Below are 12,836 nucleotides of genomic sequence, written 5' to 3' on the forward strand. Positions count from 1 at the left end.
TAAATAAAAATGTTCAATTAAGTTGGGGAGAAAAAACTAAAACTTCATCGGTTCTAAGTAAAAAAGTTTAGGGATCAAATGGACAAATTTTCCAATATCTTTTCCTCCAATTTAAAGTTTGTCAGAATTATTATCTAATAATTAAAACTACAATGAGTGGCGTTTGATAAAATAGAGACTTGGCAGCTGAAATTTAAGTATTAAAAATCTGAATTTGTTGATTTCATTAATCCCAAGCTTAAACTTTTAATTACTTAGCACATCAACCTCTCAGTGCAGGCGAGAAGCATAGATATTCTTCGTCTTTCACTCGTATTCTTCTACTACTAATTTTATCTTCTACTTTTCTGGGGGGAAAAAAAAAAGTGTGTGCAAATATATGTTTCTTTTTCGACTCGAAATGTTCTGCAATTCTGTCATTCACAACATACTTAAAGGGCAGCATATATCAAGAGAGACATAAAGGGAAGGAATATGGCAGCAGAGTTTCAAAGAAGGGCTCCAGCAGATATATAATACAAGTGACACTCAAATTGAAACATCAACAATTGATAAGAATGGAATGCAGAAGTAAACGGCAATGAAAGGTTACATCTATTCTGTGAAAGCAATTAAAAAAATAACAAATGATAAGAAGCTTGTCCTGCGAGCAACTATCTTGCTCAAGTCATGACTAACCTTTTCACAGGAACAAATATAAAAATCCCAGAAACTGAAAATTCAAAACCTACAAGAGATTGTTAATGGAAACTTTACAGCCAAAAGTTTCTTTACTAAACTAAGATAAAGTATCAATATGATCTTTTTAAGGGAAAAAAGAGAGAGTTGCCTATCCTATCTACAAAAATTTATGACTACCCGCAAACTTCTCGGGGAATATAACAAAGAAAGAAAGAAAGAACGAAAATCTTCTACAAAATTGATCAACATTGGTATATAAAAACACATCTTTTCTTCATATTGTGCTCCTGTTGAGTACACTGAAGTCACAAAGATCAAAATTGATTCATATGAGACTCTCAAAAAATTGCTAATCAGCTAGCTCACTTGTGAGTTCACGCTGATGCATGCTACCCACTTCTCGGTGACATCACCAATCCAGCTGCGCAAGCCAATAAATAAAATTGTTACTGCTGGTCAAATCTTAAAGAGCTACGTGGTTATCGATCATTTCTGCTGCTGGTCCAGTCCTAACAACAAAGAAAAATGTACTATCAACTTCTGAAGGACCCCATTTTGGCAGCAATAGTGCAAATATCTAGATACTGCAGCAACATGCATGGAAGTTCTCTTTTGCCAACTTTTTCAGGCGATCCCATGAATTGTATATCATATCAACCAGATATTGGAACCACATAACAGTACAAACATCAAAAATAAGATCAGATACAGCAGGATGGTAAACACAGCAACATTTGGGCCCGAGGTACTCCAAATAAAGATTATCAAAAAGGTTGAAGATGGGATACATGGGACTGAAAATCTGTAACATCTTGTCCATCTCCTTGATCTATGGAGCCAGGCTTGCTGAACCTAAAATACAGTATGCAAAATTTTTCAAAGCATCAGAGGCTAAGGAGGCACCAAAATTGATCTCTCATATCATCATGCACACACAAATTATTTACTTGCTTTAGACTAGCCAAGAACAGAATTATACTCGTCCAAACTACTTAATAGACGGAAAAGAAACTTGGCCAAACTCAGTTCCACAAAAGATAAGAAGCAAGCACTAGTCAACTCACAAACAGTCTAAACATATACATGCAAAAGACAAGAAGTATGATCTAAAATCAAATCAAGGCAAGACAAAGAAAAAGAATGAAGAAGATAATATACTTGCATATCTCTTCAAGGAACCATTGCAGTTAATGGCTGTTGGTATCCTCCTCCTCTCTTGACCGAGAGAGAGTATCTCTGGCCAGTCTGAATTTAATCTTCGAGCAAAATCCGCAACTTCCCTGATAAAGAAAGGAAAATCTATTGAACATGTATATTTACGGGCATGGAAGATCTCTGTATTGTGAAGTAGAAAGAGCAAAAGCTCAAAGCATATGGTCCACAAACCACACAATAACAGAGTAATTGACAGTTTGGGGGTGGCAATAGGCAAAAGTAAAGATTTAACTCTTCATCACTTTTCAGAAAGAAAAGGAAACATTTGAAATGAGATTGTGTAACAGAGAAGCAACAAAATTTCTAAAGTAGACATCACTAATCTGAGCCAATGTTTAATGTCTGTGGTCCTTCAAAATTTAACTGGAGAAATCAACACAGTTTAACAGTGAATCTACTCATGGTGCACCTAGATGTTGAAGCATTGCGTATGTCTGGGAATCAAGATTGTCAAATTGACTTTGAAGTAAAAGTAGAAGCTTGTAGAGTTACAACTAACAAGTGAAAGCAAATTTCTCAAACTCGAAATAGGTCTTGAATTTAACATAGGCTCAATGAGACTGCAATACTCTGAGGAGATATTGCTACAAAAAGAAACCAGCTGCAGGGTCTGAGCACTGAGAACAGCGAAAGTTACAAGTCTAAAGAAAACACACAGAGCCATTGATCAGTTAAAAAGTTTCAATCCTCAGACCGATCGAGCCATAACATCAAAAGCAGTCTCACATTTTCACGTCACCCAAAATTTTGAAAGAATTGGTCCCAAGACTGCTTGAGCCCCATGAAAAGGTAGACCCATAAACAAACTATGGAAAATCCAACTACTTCCAGAGAGCACACATTAGAACTGCTGCAGCTATAATTAGAAATATCAGACTCCTACAGAATCATAAAAATTAAGGAGATCCACGTTTTATCACAAAATTAAATACATTTTCTCAAAGGAAGAACTGTATAGAAAAAGATCTTTTGTTTTCTAGTTCTGCCTTAAGGAAATTCAGAAATGACGTAAACCAAGCCAACCAACATTGCCAATCAGGATCTTGCCACCCACCCCAAACAGCGGAAAAAAAGGAAAAAAATGAAAAGGGAGAGAACCCCGAAGAAAATAAAGCAGCAGCATAAGAGAATGAAAGTTTGTCTGCATAGGCAGTTCTTGTATATGTTAGACAACTGCAGATGATTGCCAATAAAGCATAATTAGAAACCTAAAGCAATCACCCTTACTTATCAATCTTCTCTTGCATAGCTGGGTCAATATCATCAAACTCATCATCAGGTGAAAAGCCTTCTTCTATATACGGCAGCTTCGATGGATTACCAGGATCGCTTAGAAGGTGATCACAGGCTGCAGCATCATGACATGTAGAGTCAAGCCCATTTGATTCCTGCTACATGTCAAAGTGTCAGTTCTTTTCTCTCTCATGTCTGCACATGTAACCGTGGAAGGACCTACGTATTCTCTCTTTTTGTAGGGATCCCTTAAATAGATGTTGGATTGGTACAACTACGACAAGCAAATGGGAAATATAGGGAACAATTAGGTATTATACCAACCTTATCAATGTGTACAGCATTGCTGGATAAAGATGTGCTATTTGAAGTACTAGTGTCGTTTCCTGGGGTGTTCTTCTGTGGTTCCTTCCTTCGTCGATTCTTCTTTTTGGTCTTAGAAGTTTTGACCACTTTGGACTCTGTAAGCAAAAGAAGCAATCCCAGTATTCCAGAGAACATTAAAATAACTTGAAAGATTACAGCAAGAGAACGAATGGCGGGATGTACAGATGGCATATTAAAAGTAGCTGGTAAGACAACCTGATAATTCCGAAAGCAAAAGCATCACATGAAAACTAGTTGAATACTCCTTGGGGATCTTATTACATGACACAGTATGAAAAAATAGGAAATCATCTAAGTGCAAAAAAACACATTCACTAAAGGAATGTATAACATCACCAGCTGTACCTTGACCATTATCTTTCAATACTTACATTCGTTAAAATTTTCTAGTAATTTTGTAACCCCACAGAAACTGATATTTCAGACTTCTTATCTGGCTTTCAATTCAGGCAATAAACTAACTAGACACTAACGTGACACTGGAAACCTATAGGAAGAAAGGAAGAAGCCAGTAGAAATAGAAATTACAATCTCTCTTTCATACTCTCAAAGAGGCACGCACACACTCTCAAACATGAAGACATCCACAAAATTGTGCCTCTCTTGTAAAAACGAGCACACAAAGTGACGAGGTTGTTTTCCTAAAGATTTTTTTCTTTCTTATTCAAGCAATAATACTTAATCAATGGCCCAGTTTCCCAATTTGATAGATTCTGAAAACAGGATTCATGCCTGAATTCTTCATCTCATGCCCCAGATGAACAATGCTCAGGCAACACAGGAAACTAATCACTATAATATGTGTGGTGATGCTATTTTCTATCACAGGTTCATCAATTTTGTGGTTTCCAGGATTTTAAAATTGACTCTAGGGCCCTAGAACATTACTAACAGGTTTATCGGACATGTCCTGAGATAAACATTCTGCAAAGTGTCCGTTGTCCGCAAGTTGGTAATTGAGTTTCCATTTATTTAAAAAAAAAAAAAAAAAAGTCTTTGATCAGGAAAGTTAAAGGGGTTCCTTTCTACCCTTAGATCATCAAGGTCTTTCCCTTGTTAAACTAATGGCAAGTCTAAGGCAAAGATGATTCCCTTTTGGGGGGCTCTAGCTTCGAAAACCTAAGACGCAAACACACTTTCCAAAGAAAGAAGAACATGCACACAAAAGGGACTACATGCCTCTACATACTTAAAACTACAGATTTCTGCTGCTAAAAAAATAATGGCATCATAAACTTTACCCATGCCAAAACCAACTATGGAGCAAATGAAAATGACTGGGAACGTTGATCAATCAAGAGATCATGAAGAATCATTCCAAAGAAAAATGTCAGATAATATACCAGTATCTTGTAAGCAAAGAAAACACAATCACACAACTCTCAGAATAAGAACACAAATTACCTGCATCTCCACCATTAATAAAAGATAAGAGGTCCTCAACTGATCGCTCATCCACACGCTCTTCTTCAATTTCAACATTCTAGAGGAAATGGCATTCAAATTGACTCAGTTTCACACCAAACAAGTTAACTTACATCAATTGTGATAAGTATTAAAGCAAGGTAACCAGAGGGTTTGAACAGTGTACTGTTAGTGATAAAATTAAAAGCAATAATAACAACAGCAAGGCTAGCACAGAGTTCCGATTTAGTAAGAGAAGTCACAATCACCTTTAATCTCTCCCTTTCCTTCAATTCTTTCCTTTTTCTAGCATATAACCTATTTAACAGCCGAATACGCGGGTCATCAATTGTATTCTTTATAGGTTCCAGCTTCTCTTCCTGGATCAATTAAATATATCAAAAACAAAAAAAGGACTAACATGGTAAAGCAGTTAATCTCCATGACATAAAGAAAGGACATCAAGCATGTACACTGCTTGCAAGCAGAAGACACCTCAGTAAGGTCATCAGGAAGATGAAAGATATCACGTATCTCTTCAGGAGTCTTCCCCTCAATCATTCGTGCAAGTGCACGACTAGTAAGATCAACCAGAGGCTTCAGTTGCAAACTGTCAGCAGCAGAAGTCAACTCACAGAGCCTTTTTGTATCCATCCTAATAAATTTCTCATCAAAAGACTTCCGCTCCTGCATAAATGAACAGCTAGAAATTAACCTACTTTTCTTGTTTTCGTGCATGCAACTCAAAAATCACATTAAGGTTTAAAAATAATTTTTTTTCTCAATCATTCAAATATGACAAAGTTCAGACTCTATTTAGCAGAAGAATAATGAAAGAAATATCTCCACCAAAAATGTTCGACACGAAAAACTTATCGTCACCAACAATTCTCAGCAGCTGGGTATGTAAGTTGCAGAATAAACCTAGTCAGCGTATAACATGAGATAATAATAAGGTAATGGTCCAATGACTTCATATGAGTAAGATGGCTTGATAGTGATATCAAGGTATACTCATAAAAAGTTGCCAAATCTTAATCTAGCTGGGTTTTCGCTTATATATCATTCATTCTAAAGAAAATGCTGAAATTCTTGGAATAACTTTACACCACTCCAAATTAAGTCTTGCTCATAGTTTTCAACGGGCAAGAAAACCCAAATGATATCAGGATGAATGGCAATCAACACTCTGCGCACATTACTTTTCTGCTCTTGTCCATCAAATTTACAAACCTTGTTACTGCGCCCTGGTACTTGATGAAATCGGCAGTAATCAAGAATCAGACTCAACATGGCTGGACTGACCCGTGAAGGAAGAGAGATGGGGTAAGTCTTTGATGATCCCATGCCTGAATGTATCTCATGACATATCCAAGGACAAAAAACAGCAACCTCTTGCTCAACTTGTTGCAATGAACCGTCTGAGGTCTGAAGCCATATATATGACTTCATCATCTGACAATACAGGCAGAAGTATTATAATCCACAATGTAGATTGTCTAAATGAAACAAGGGTATAAAATAAGGGTTAATTTTTCTTGCACCATGAGTGTCCTTTTTTTTCACACTAGCTATTTGGTTACATGACACGTAACCGCATTCAGAAAACTTCAAAATTTCTTTTTGCACATATGTCATCCATCCAAGCACAGTGCTAAAAAAAAAACTATTTACACTGACACTATAAAAAATTAATCCACATAATAAAGAAAATAAGAAATTAAAGTTGAAGAAGCAACTGAACTAATTCAAATAGACAAATGTGGTTGAGATAAGAATAAGCTTTATTGAGCCAGACATGATGGTTTTAGGAAAAGCGGTGTCCGATAAGGGAGGGGAAAAACGGGCACCAATGACCGCAAAGCATATAATAAGATCAATGACCACAGTTTTTTTTTTTTTTTTTTTGAGCAAGATCAATGACCAAAGTTGTCATCTTATAATCTTACCTTTTCATCTATTACACTCTTGATTTTGTGGAAAGATATTTAAAAATCCGATACAAATTATATCACCAACTTCTTATGATATCTCAAAAAAGATACAAGAAGGATAATGGGAAGTCTTAGGGATTACTTGAAATAAAAAACACACCCAGTAGTACATCAACTACAAAGCACTATTGAAGCACCTAAAACAATAAGTCAAACAACGTTGCCTAAGTCCATGATACTGATTTCTTGCTCCTGCTATCTGATCGCCAAATCCTTTTTTCCCATTACCAGTCATTGTTTTGTTTCCATAGGAACATTGCAATCAACTTCTGAAGAAGATGGCAGTGGACATGACTGCTTTAAAATTAGGGGTAATTAATAAGGTAAAAAGGTTCTTTATACAAAGAAAAAAAGGAAACAATTTAGTAAATTAATAAGAATGCAGAGGAAAAAATCATAGGATAAAGATGTAATAATGCTTAAAATGCAAAGCAAAGTAATTTGCCGATGCATAACATACTCATTACATACCTCAGGTTTAATAATTTCCCTATCAGCTTCTGCCATTATTATCTTCTAAAGTTACAAAAGAGGGATTTCAGTTGAACCACTATCAAGTCAATCCTGCCAGTAAAAGTTGAAGGGTGTTAAGGCAATATGGTAAGTTTTTCTGAACATCAAAACCAATGGTCCTCAAACAAGGTGAGGTCCAAAGGAGCATGACACATGCACTTTGAAGTTCCTTTAACACAGACAAAGAGATATATCTTCGAACTTGTTCTCCCAATCCTTGTTCCAATAAATAAAAGCATAAACGCCAAAATTGCGAGCCATCAAAAGAACAACAATCAAAGACGCACACATCATTATGGAATACAACAAGATCAAGAACAATGCCAAAAAGAGTAAAGCAAAAATTTGACAAATGATTTAGAGAAACTGTATACCAAATAAACTCAATGAGACAAGAGCCCTATGGTATCAACAGCTCTATCTACAGATGTAAACTCATCAAACGCAGATAACAAGATTATGTCTTGTGTAGTGCAAGTTTTTTTTGGGTACATCACGGAGAAGGGCGACATCCACAATTTGGCAAATTGGATGCCTGCTGGTAAACATTGAAAACCTAACAAGTAAAGTCGTTATTACTTTATGCACGAATGGACCAAAGATTTTGCCCAGAAGAATAGGGCCAGGTGCCATTTTTCTTCTGAAGTTCAAGTTGGTCAAGTGAAGCTAATGGAAATTTGAAGACATGAATCATGACTAATTTGAAAGATTTTCAAAAAATAAACATGTGCATTAAAAAAAAAAGAACAGAACATCTACAAGCATAAAATTTGAAGCACGTCAATAGCTTAATCCAAAATGACTGGCAAAACACATGGACCCATCCGTATAAGTTCACCCTCATGCCATGTAACTAAGATGATTTTGATTGTCTTATTAAGTAAAGTGGCCCCAACTTGAAGTTCCCGAATCATCAAAGTGCCTACGTCAAGAGAAATTAATGATAGATACCAGGATGTGAGCAATGTCATATTAATTAAACATATAAACTAAAGCAATACTTCCAAACAAAACTCAAGGCTTCAATGTGACTTGAAGTTTGAAATGCACGTCCGCTTGGTCTAGAAGGCACTACATAGATTTAGTGTAGTATCCTATGAAAAGGAGACAAAGCAAACCCTAAACAGAGAAAAGGCAAGAAATGGAATATCCATTTGGACAGTCAAGAATCTTCTGAGCTTAGGGCTGTGGCAGCACTTAGGAGACAGTAACAACTAAGGTGAACTCTGATTTTTGCCCACAAAGAAGTAAGAAGCTCATGTGGCAATGGAGGATCCTTTCCAAAGGATCTCTCTCGATGGAGTAGTTCAGCACATGCCCAATTTAAAGGCTTGCAATTTAGAAACCACCACACTCAAACAGTAAGCATCAAAGTCCAAGTATCCTATGAAGGGGAGGGACTCCTTGAACCAGCTGCCCTGCATGAACATCATGTCAACCAGTGATGTTTCTAAGCCAGTGAACATGAACAAAAACCAATCTCAATTTGGCAGGTTTTGGAGCCCTTCAGAGTGCCCTCGACTAGACTAGTCAAGCTGTTTCAACTCGAATGCACAACTGTCAACTTTCCTTTGCAACTTGCCTCCAGTAGAAGATAAAGTTATAGATCTTGATCAGGTCAAAGCTTGCTTGATCAGTGGTTAACTTAGTTTCCTCTTATACACATCCATAAATCCCATTTCTTAATCTTGATCCATACCATTTGAGTAGGATATGAGAATCATATTTTTCTGTCCAAGCTTTTTTCGCAGTCTTCTTTTACACCTTTACATTTTGTATCTTCTCCAATCCCCTTCTTCCAGTTAATTTTGTTTTGCCAGTTTCTTTACTTTTTTCTTGAATAGCTACCCTAACCTAAAACTTTATTGCATTTTTCTAGTTTTATACTTGCAGATGTCAGCCATAACTCTCTATTTTCACTTCATCAATATGCCACTTTGGATACACCAGCTTTCCAATAGAAGCCAAGGAAACTAAGGGTTCCCCAGAATTTTCATACAACTTTAGAAGAAACAAATATTTATTGAACTCTCACTGATCCAATCAACAAAAGATTCTTCAGTCCTTTTGAAAAAATAACAATTGAAAAAACAAATTCCTTTGACAAGCAAACTATTTTTTTTTTTTTTTGAATAACAAACAGCCACGCAATTATCCCTTAGAAAGGGATCTTTAGTCCCAAGGAAAACAGCATCCTAATGACTCTTTGGATGTATAATCCATTTCCAAAAATTTTCACTAATTCTCCATTTTCCTAAATGTATTAAAACTTCAAACTTATGTTTTTCTCTCCACAAATCTGCATCTAGGGTTTTGCAAACATAAAACAAGTATATCTTTCCACAAAATGCCCATACAAATTGTTCTTCTACTCAGCTCAACAAGTCTGACAAGAAATATTACAGCCAGTAATACAGATTATAGAATAAGAAAATTGGATGCGACTGCAGAAGTATGATCTTAAGCTACAAAAAAGATCAACTTCATCAAGGCCAAAATGATTGAAAACTAACTGAAACGTATCCTAGATAGCTAAGGGCTTAGTTAACAGCTAACGTGTCTATACAAGGAAAACTAAAGCTTCAGATTTGCTATTCCCCTAATTCCAGATTATTTCCCTTTCTCTTCATTCATGTCCCCATGCAATTAAAAGAAGAATAAACAAGAAAGGAAAATACATACGCTGATGAAAACAAAAACTAAAAATTACAAACTCCTTCCTCAATTTATATCTGAGTCCCAAGAAAAACATATGGCCGCTTCACCAAAAATGTAAAGTGCATAAATTTTACACTTCATTCAATCTTATCTCCCTCATTTCCAAGCTTATTATCCAAACCCCCAAACCGCGCCCACCCCCCTACCCAACCCATCCAAAATCAAATCTACATGGCACCAACATCCCACAAGAGCACAAATCAAAATTCAATCTTGAATAGATTCCAAACACGAATGCTAAAACCCTAATGAAAAACAGCCCATATATCCCAATAAACAATCCAAGAGCATCAAGCTGAATAAAAAAAAACAAGCAAATGAGCAAACGAAACTCAACTAGAAATCATTAAACCATCATAACATTTCCAGAACCAGATTGAAACCACAAAAATCAAAAACACACAAAAAAAAAAGAAAGGAAAAACACGTACGCCACAAACACTTGAATGCCCATTGAAAGAATGGTTTAATACCTCTAAAAAATTTAATCAAATAAAATCAAAGACAATGGGACTTTGAATTAGTGAATTGGTGGTTGTTGGGCGAATTAGAAAAATAGATAAAAATGAGGGGGAAAATTTGGTAAAAACTGGGGAAATGGTGGTTTTGGTGGCGGTGGTGGTGGTGAAGGAGGAGCCAAGGAGGAGGAAGATTTAGCATGTCAGGAAAAGCGTTACCATCTGTGTATACATGGAAACAAGTATGTCATTTTCAGGGTGCGCCGCGTCAGCATTTGGAACATAATCTTTAACCCAACCCGGGAACTTGGCTCAGTTTTTTTTTTTTTTTCCTGCTCGGGTTACAACTACTGCAATTCTTCTTTTTATTATTTATATTTTTACGAGTGATAGGTGAGATTTAAGAAGCAGGAATGAAAAGAAAATTAAAACTCATGACAGTTAACTCATGAGACTTCAACAATCAAGACTTTCTTGATTATTAATTACACATAATTTGATGAGTCATTGATTTTTTTCCATATTTTTAACGAACATGTTAATTAATCAATTGCGATAAATTAGATCGGATTTGACAGTAGTTTTTCTTATGTTTAGTTATGCAGCAGCACCTCGACATGGCACAAGCGCGAAGGGGTTCAAGAATCAGTTTTATTTTTATGAGGGCTAAAATCACTTATTTTAGCTTTTTTAAAGTATTGATACTATATTTTCCTACACTTTCATCCTAAATTAATGCTTAATCCGAGTAATTATTATCATTTTAAATAGAACTGAATTCTATCTTTTGCAAGTTATTGTTACCTTTTTTGCCCAAGTTTTGAGTCGTGTAGTTTTTTAACTCTCAATTGCATTTAATAGCATCGAACAACTTCGGACTATGTCAGCTATGCAATTTATTTTCTTTTCGTATCTAGGCGAACTATACGATTTCACTTCGCATTTTTTTGTTGGCAAGCATTGAAAGACTATGATGTGCGTTGTCCATTTGGAAACACTGAAGACTAGTGATAGTATGACAATGAAAAGAAAATTGGAAAAAAGAAAAAAGAAAAAGAATTCGGGACATATTAGTGTTGGATTTCAGTTTGAATCTTTTTATTGTTGATAGTATTTTGATGAGTATTAGTTTTTTCTACTAGTGGAAATGTAGGATTTAAGAAGCGGAAAGAGGGTAATTATTAAGGAATTATAATTTAAAATCTATCTCCGTTTGAATTAGCTGTTTTTTGGGTGTTTTTGAAAAATTTTGCTGTAATAGAGTTTTTAGATTATATTTTGGGATATTTTCAGAAAATATTTTGAAATATTTAAGAGTTGAAGAATTTCTAGAATATATTTTGAGATATTTTTTAGAATTTTAAAAAAATTTAAACTAATTTTTAGATTACCTTTTAGAGTATTTTTTAAAAATTTTTATTGTATTTGAAAAACACTCCCATCCATACAGATAATATATGTTTTCAGGCATTAGTTTTAACAATTAAATCAAAACTTTCTTGATAGTTAAATGAAAGCTTTTAACTTTATTTCAGCCGCCTTTTTTTATAATCTTTGACATTTAGGAGATGTAAAATTCTAAGAAAAACAGGGATATGCTCAAGAATTTAAAGATACGAAGCGTTAATCATCAAGCAGACGAGCTTCAATACCTTCAAATTCAATGTTTGTAGTAAAAGAAAATGAAAATTCTTTTCTTTTCTTTTCCACATCTAGGGGAAAAAAAAAAGTCAGTCGGTCAATACTCCATACATAATCGCTTCCAATTCATGAGACAAAAACCCAATTAAAACCATTTGGGCCTCCAAGACCTTGTATAGTTGTATGGACGAGCTCACATCTTTGACCAGCCCAGCGACTAAATTAAATTAAAAAGATCTTTGACAGCCCATCGAGGTGTCAATCATGCAAGCAATTTACCCCCAGAGTCCAGGAGGAGAATGGCACCGGTTTGCCGGCCCTAAACCCTACTTAACTGAAAAAAAAAAAAAAATTGTTTTTGGAAACTAATTTTAACACAAATATTATCACCTTCCAATTAATTACACTAAACCCGAATGAGAAAACATAGAATATAAATGCCAAATTCAGCTTGACATAAACAGAAAACAGAAAAGGAAGTGCCAACCAAACCAACTTCAACTACTCTCAATTCTAGAAACTATTTCCCCCAACCCAAAACCCATAATAAAGTCACGTTTGGACTAAATCTCCGTTGCGTGTTTAAAGGAAA

At 35.3% G+C, this 12,836-nt stretch overlaps 1 protein-coding gene across 6 annotated transcripts; it reads right to left on the reverse strand.

The window, feature by feature from the left end:
* Nucleotides 1-638: 638 nt before the first annotated feature.
* Nucleotides 639-10,947, reverse strand: LOC113733192 (SKP1-like protein 21). 6 transcript variants are annotated; one of them, XM_027259411.2, is made up of 11 exons: nt 10,619-10,947; nt 7,386-7,478; nt 6,154-6,375; nt 5,416-5,607; nt 5,190-5,300; nt 4,921-4,999; nt 3,454-3,590; nt 3,124-3,284; nt 1,840-1,961; nt 1,470-1,533; nt 639-1,190 (listed from the first exon to the last, which is right to left on the reverse strand). In XM_027259411.2, the coding sequence occupies exons 2-10, from the start codon at nt 7,419-7,421 to the stop codon at nt 1,511-1,513; spliced, it is 1,083 nt and encodes a 360-aa protein (XP_027115212.1). In that variant the 5' UTR covers nt 7,422-7,478; nt 10,619-10,947; the 3' UTR covers nt 639-1,190; nt 1,470-1,510. The 6 variants fall into 6 exon arrangements, with proteins under 6 accessions (XP_027115212.1, XP_027115208.1, XP_071937273.1 ...); XM_027259407.2 differs by having other exon boundaries at nt 3,124-3,287; XM_072081172.1 differs by having other exon boundaries at nt 3,124-3,287; nt 10,823-10,934.
* Between the last annotated feature and the right edge of the window lie 1,889 nt (nt 10,948-12,836).

The sequence above is a fragment of the Coffea arabica genome, chromosome 2e (assembly GCF_036785885.1).
Source record: "Coffea arabica cultivar ET-39 chromosome 2e, Coffea Arabica ET-39 HiFi, whole genome shotgun sequence".
Taxonomy (NCBI): Eukaryota; Viridiplantae; Streptophyta; class Magnoliopsida; order Gentianales; family Rubiaceae; genus Coffea; species Coffea arabica.

Coding starts and splice junctions, on each gene's coding strand:
- LOC113733192 (XM_027259410.2), bottom strand. CDS start 7,421: ATGGCAGAAGCTGATAGGGAAATTATTAAACCTGAG. Junction 3,591..4,920: donor TATTAATGGTGGAGATGCAG/GTAATTTGTGTT, acceptor TTTTGCTTACAG/AGTCCAAAGTGGTCAAAACT. Junction 3,288..3,453: donor ATGCTGTACACATTGATAAG/GTTGGTATAATA, acceptor TTTGACATGTAG/CAGGAATCAAATGGGCTTGA.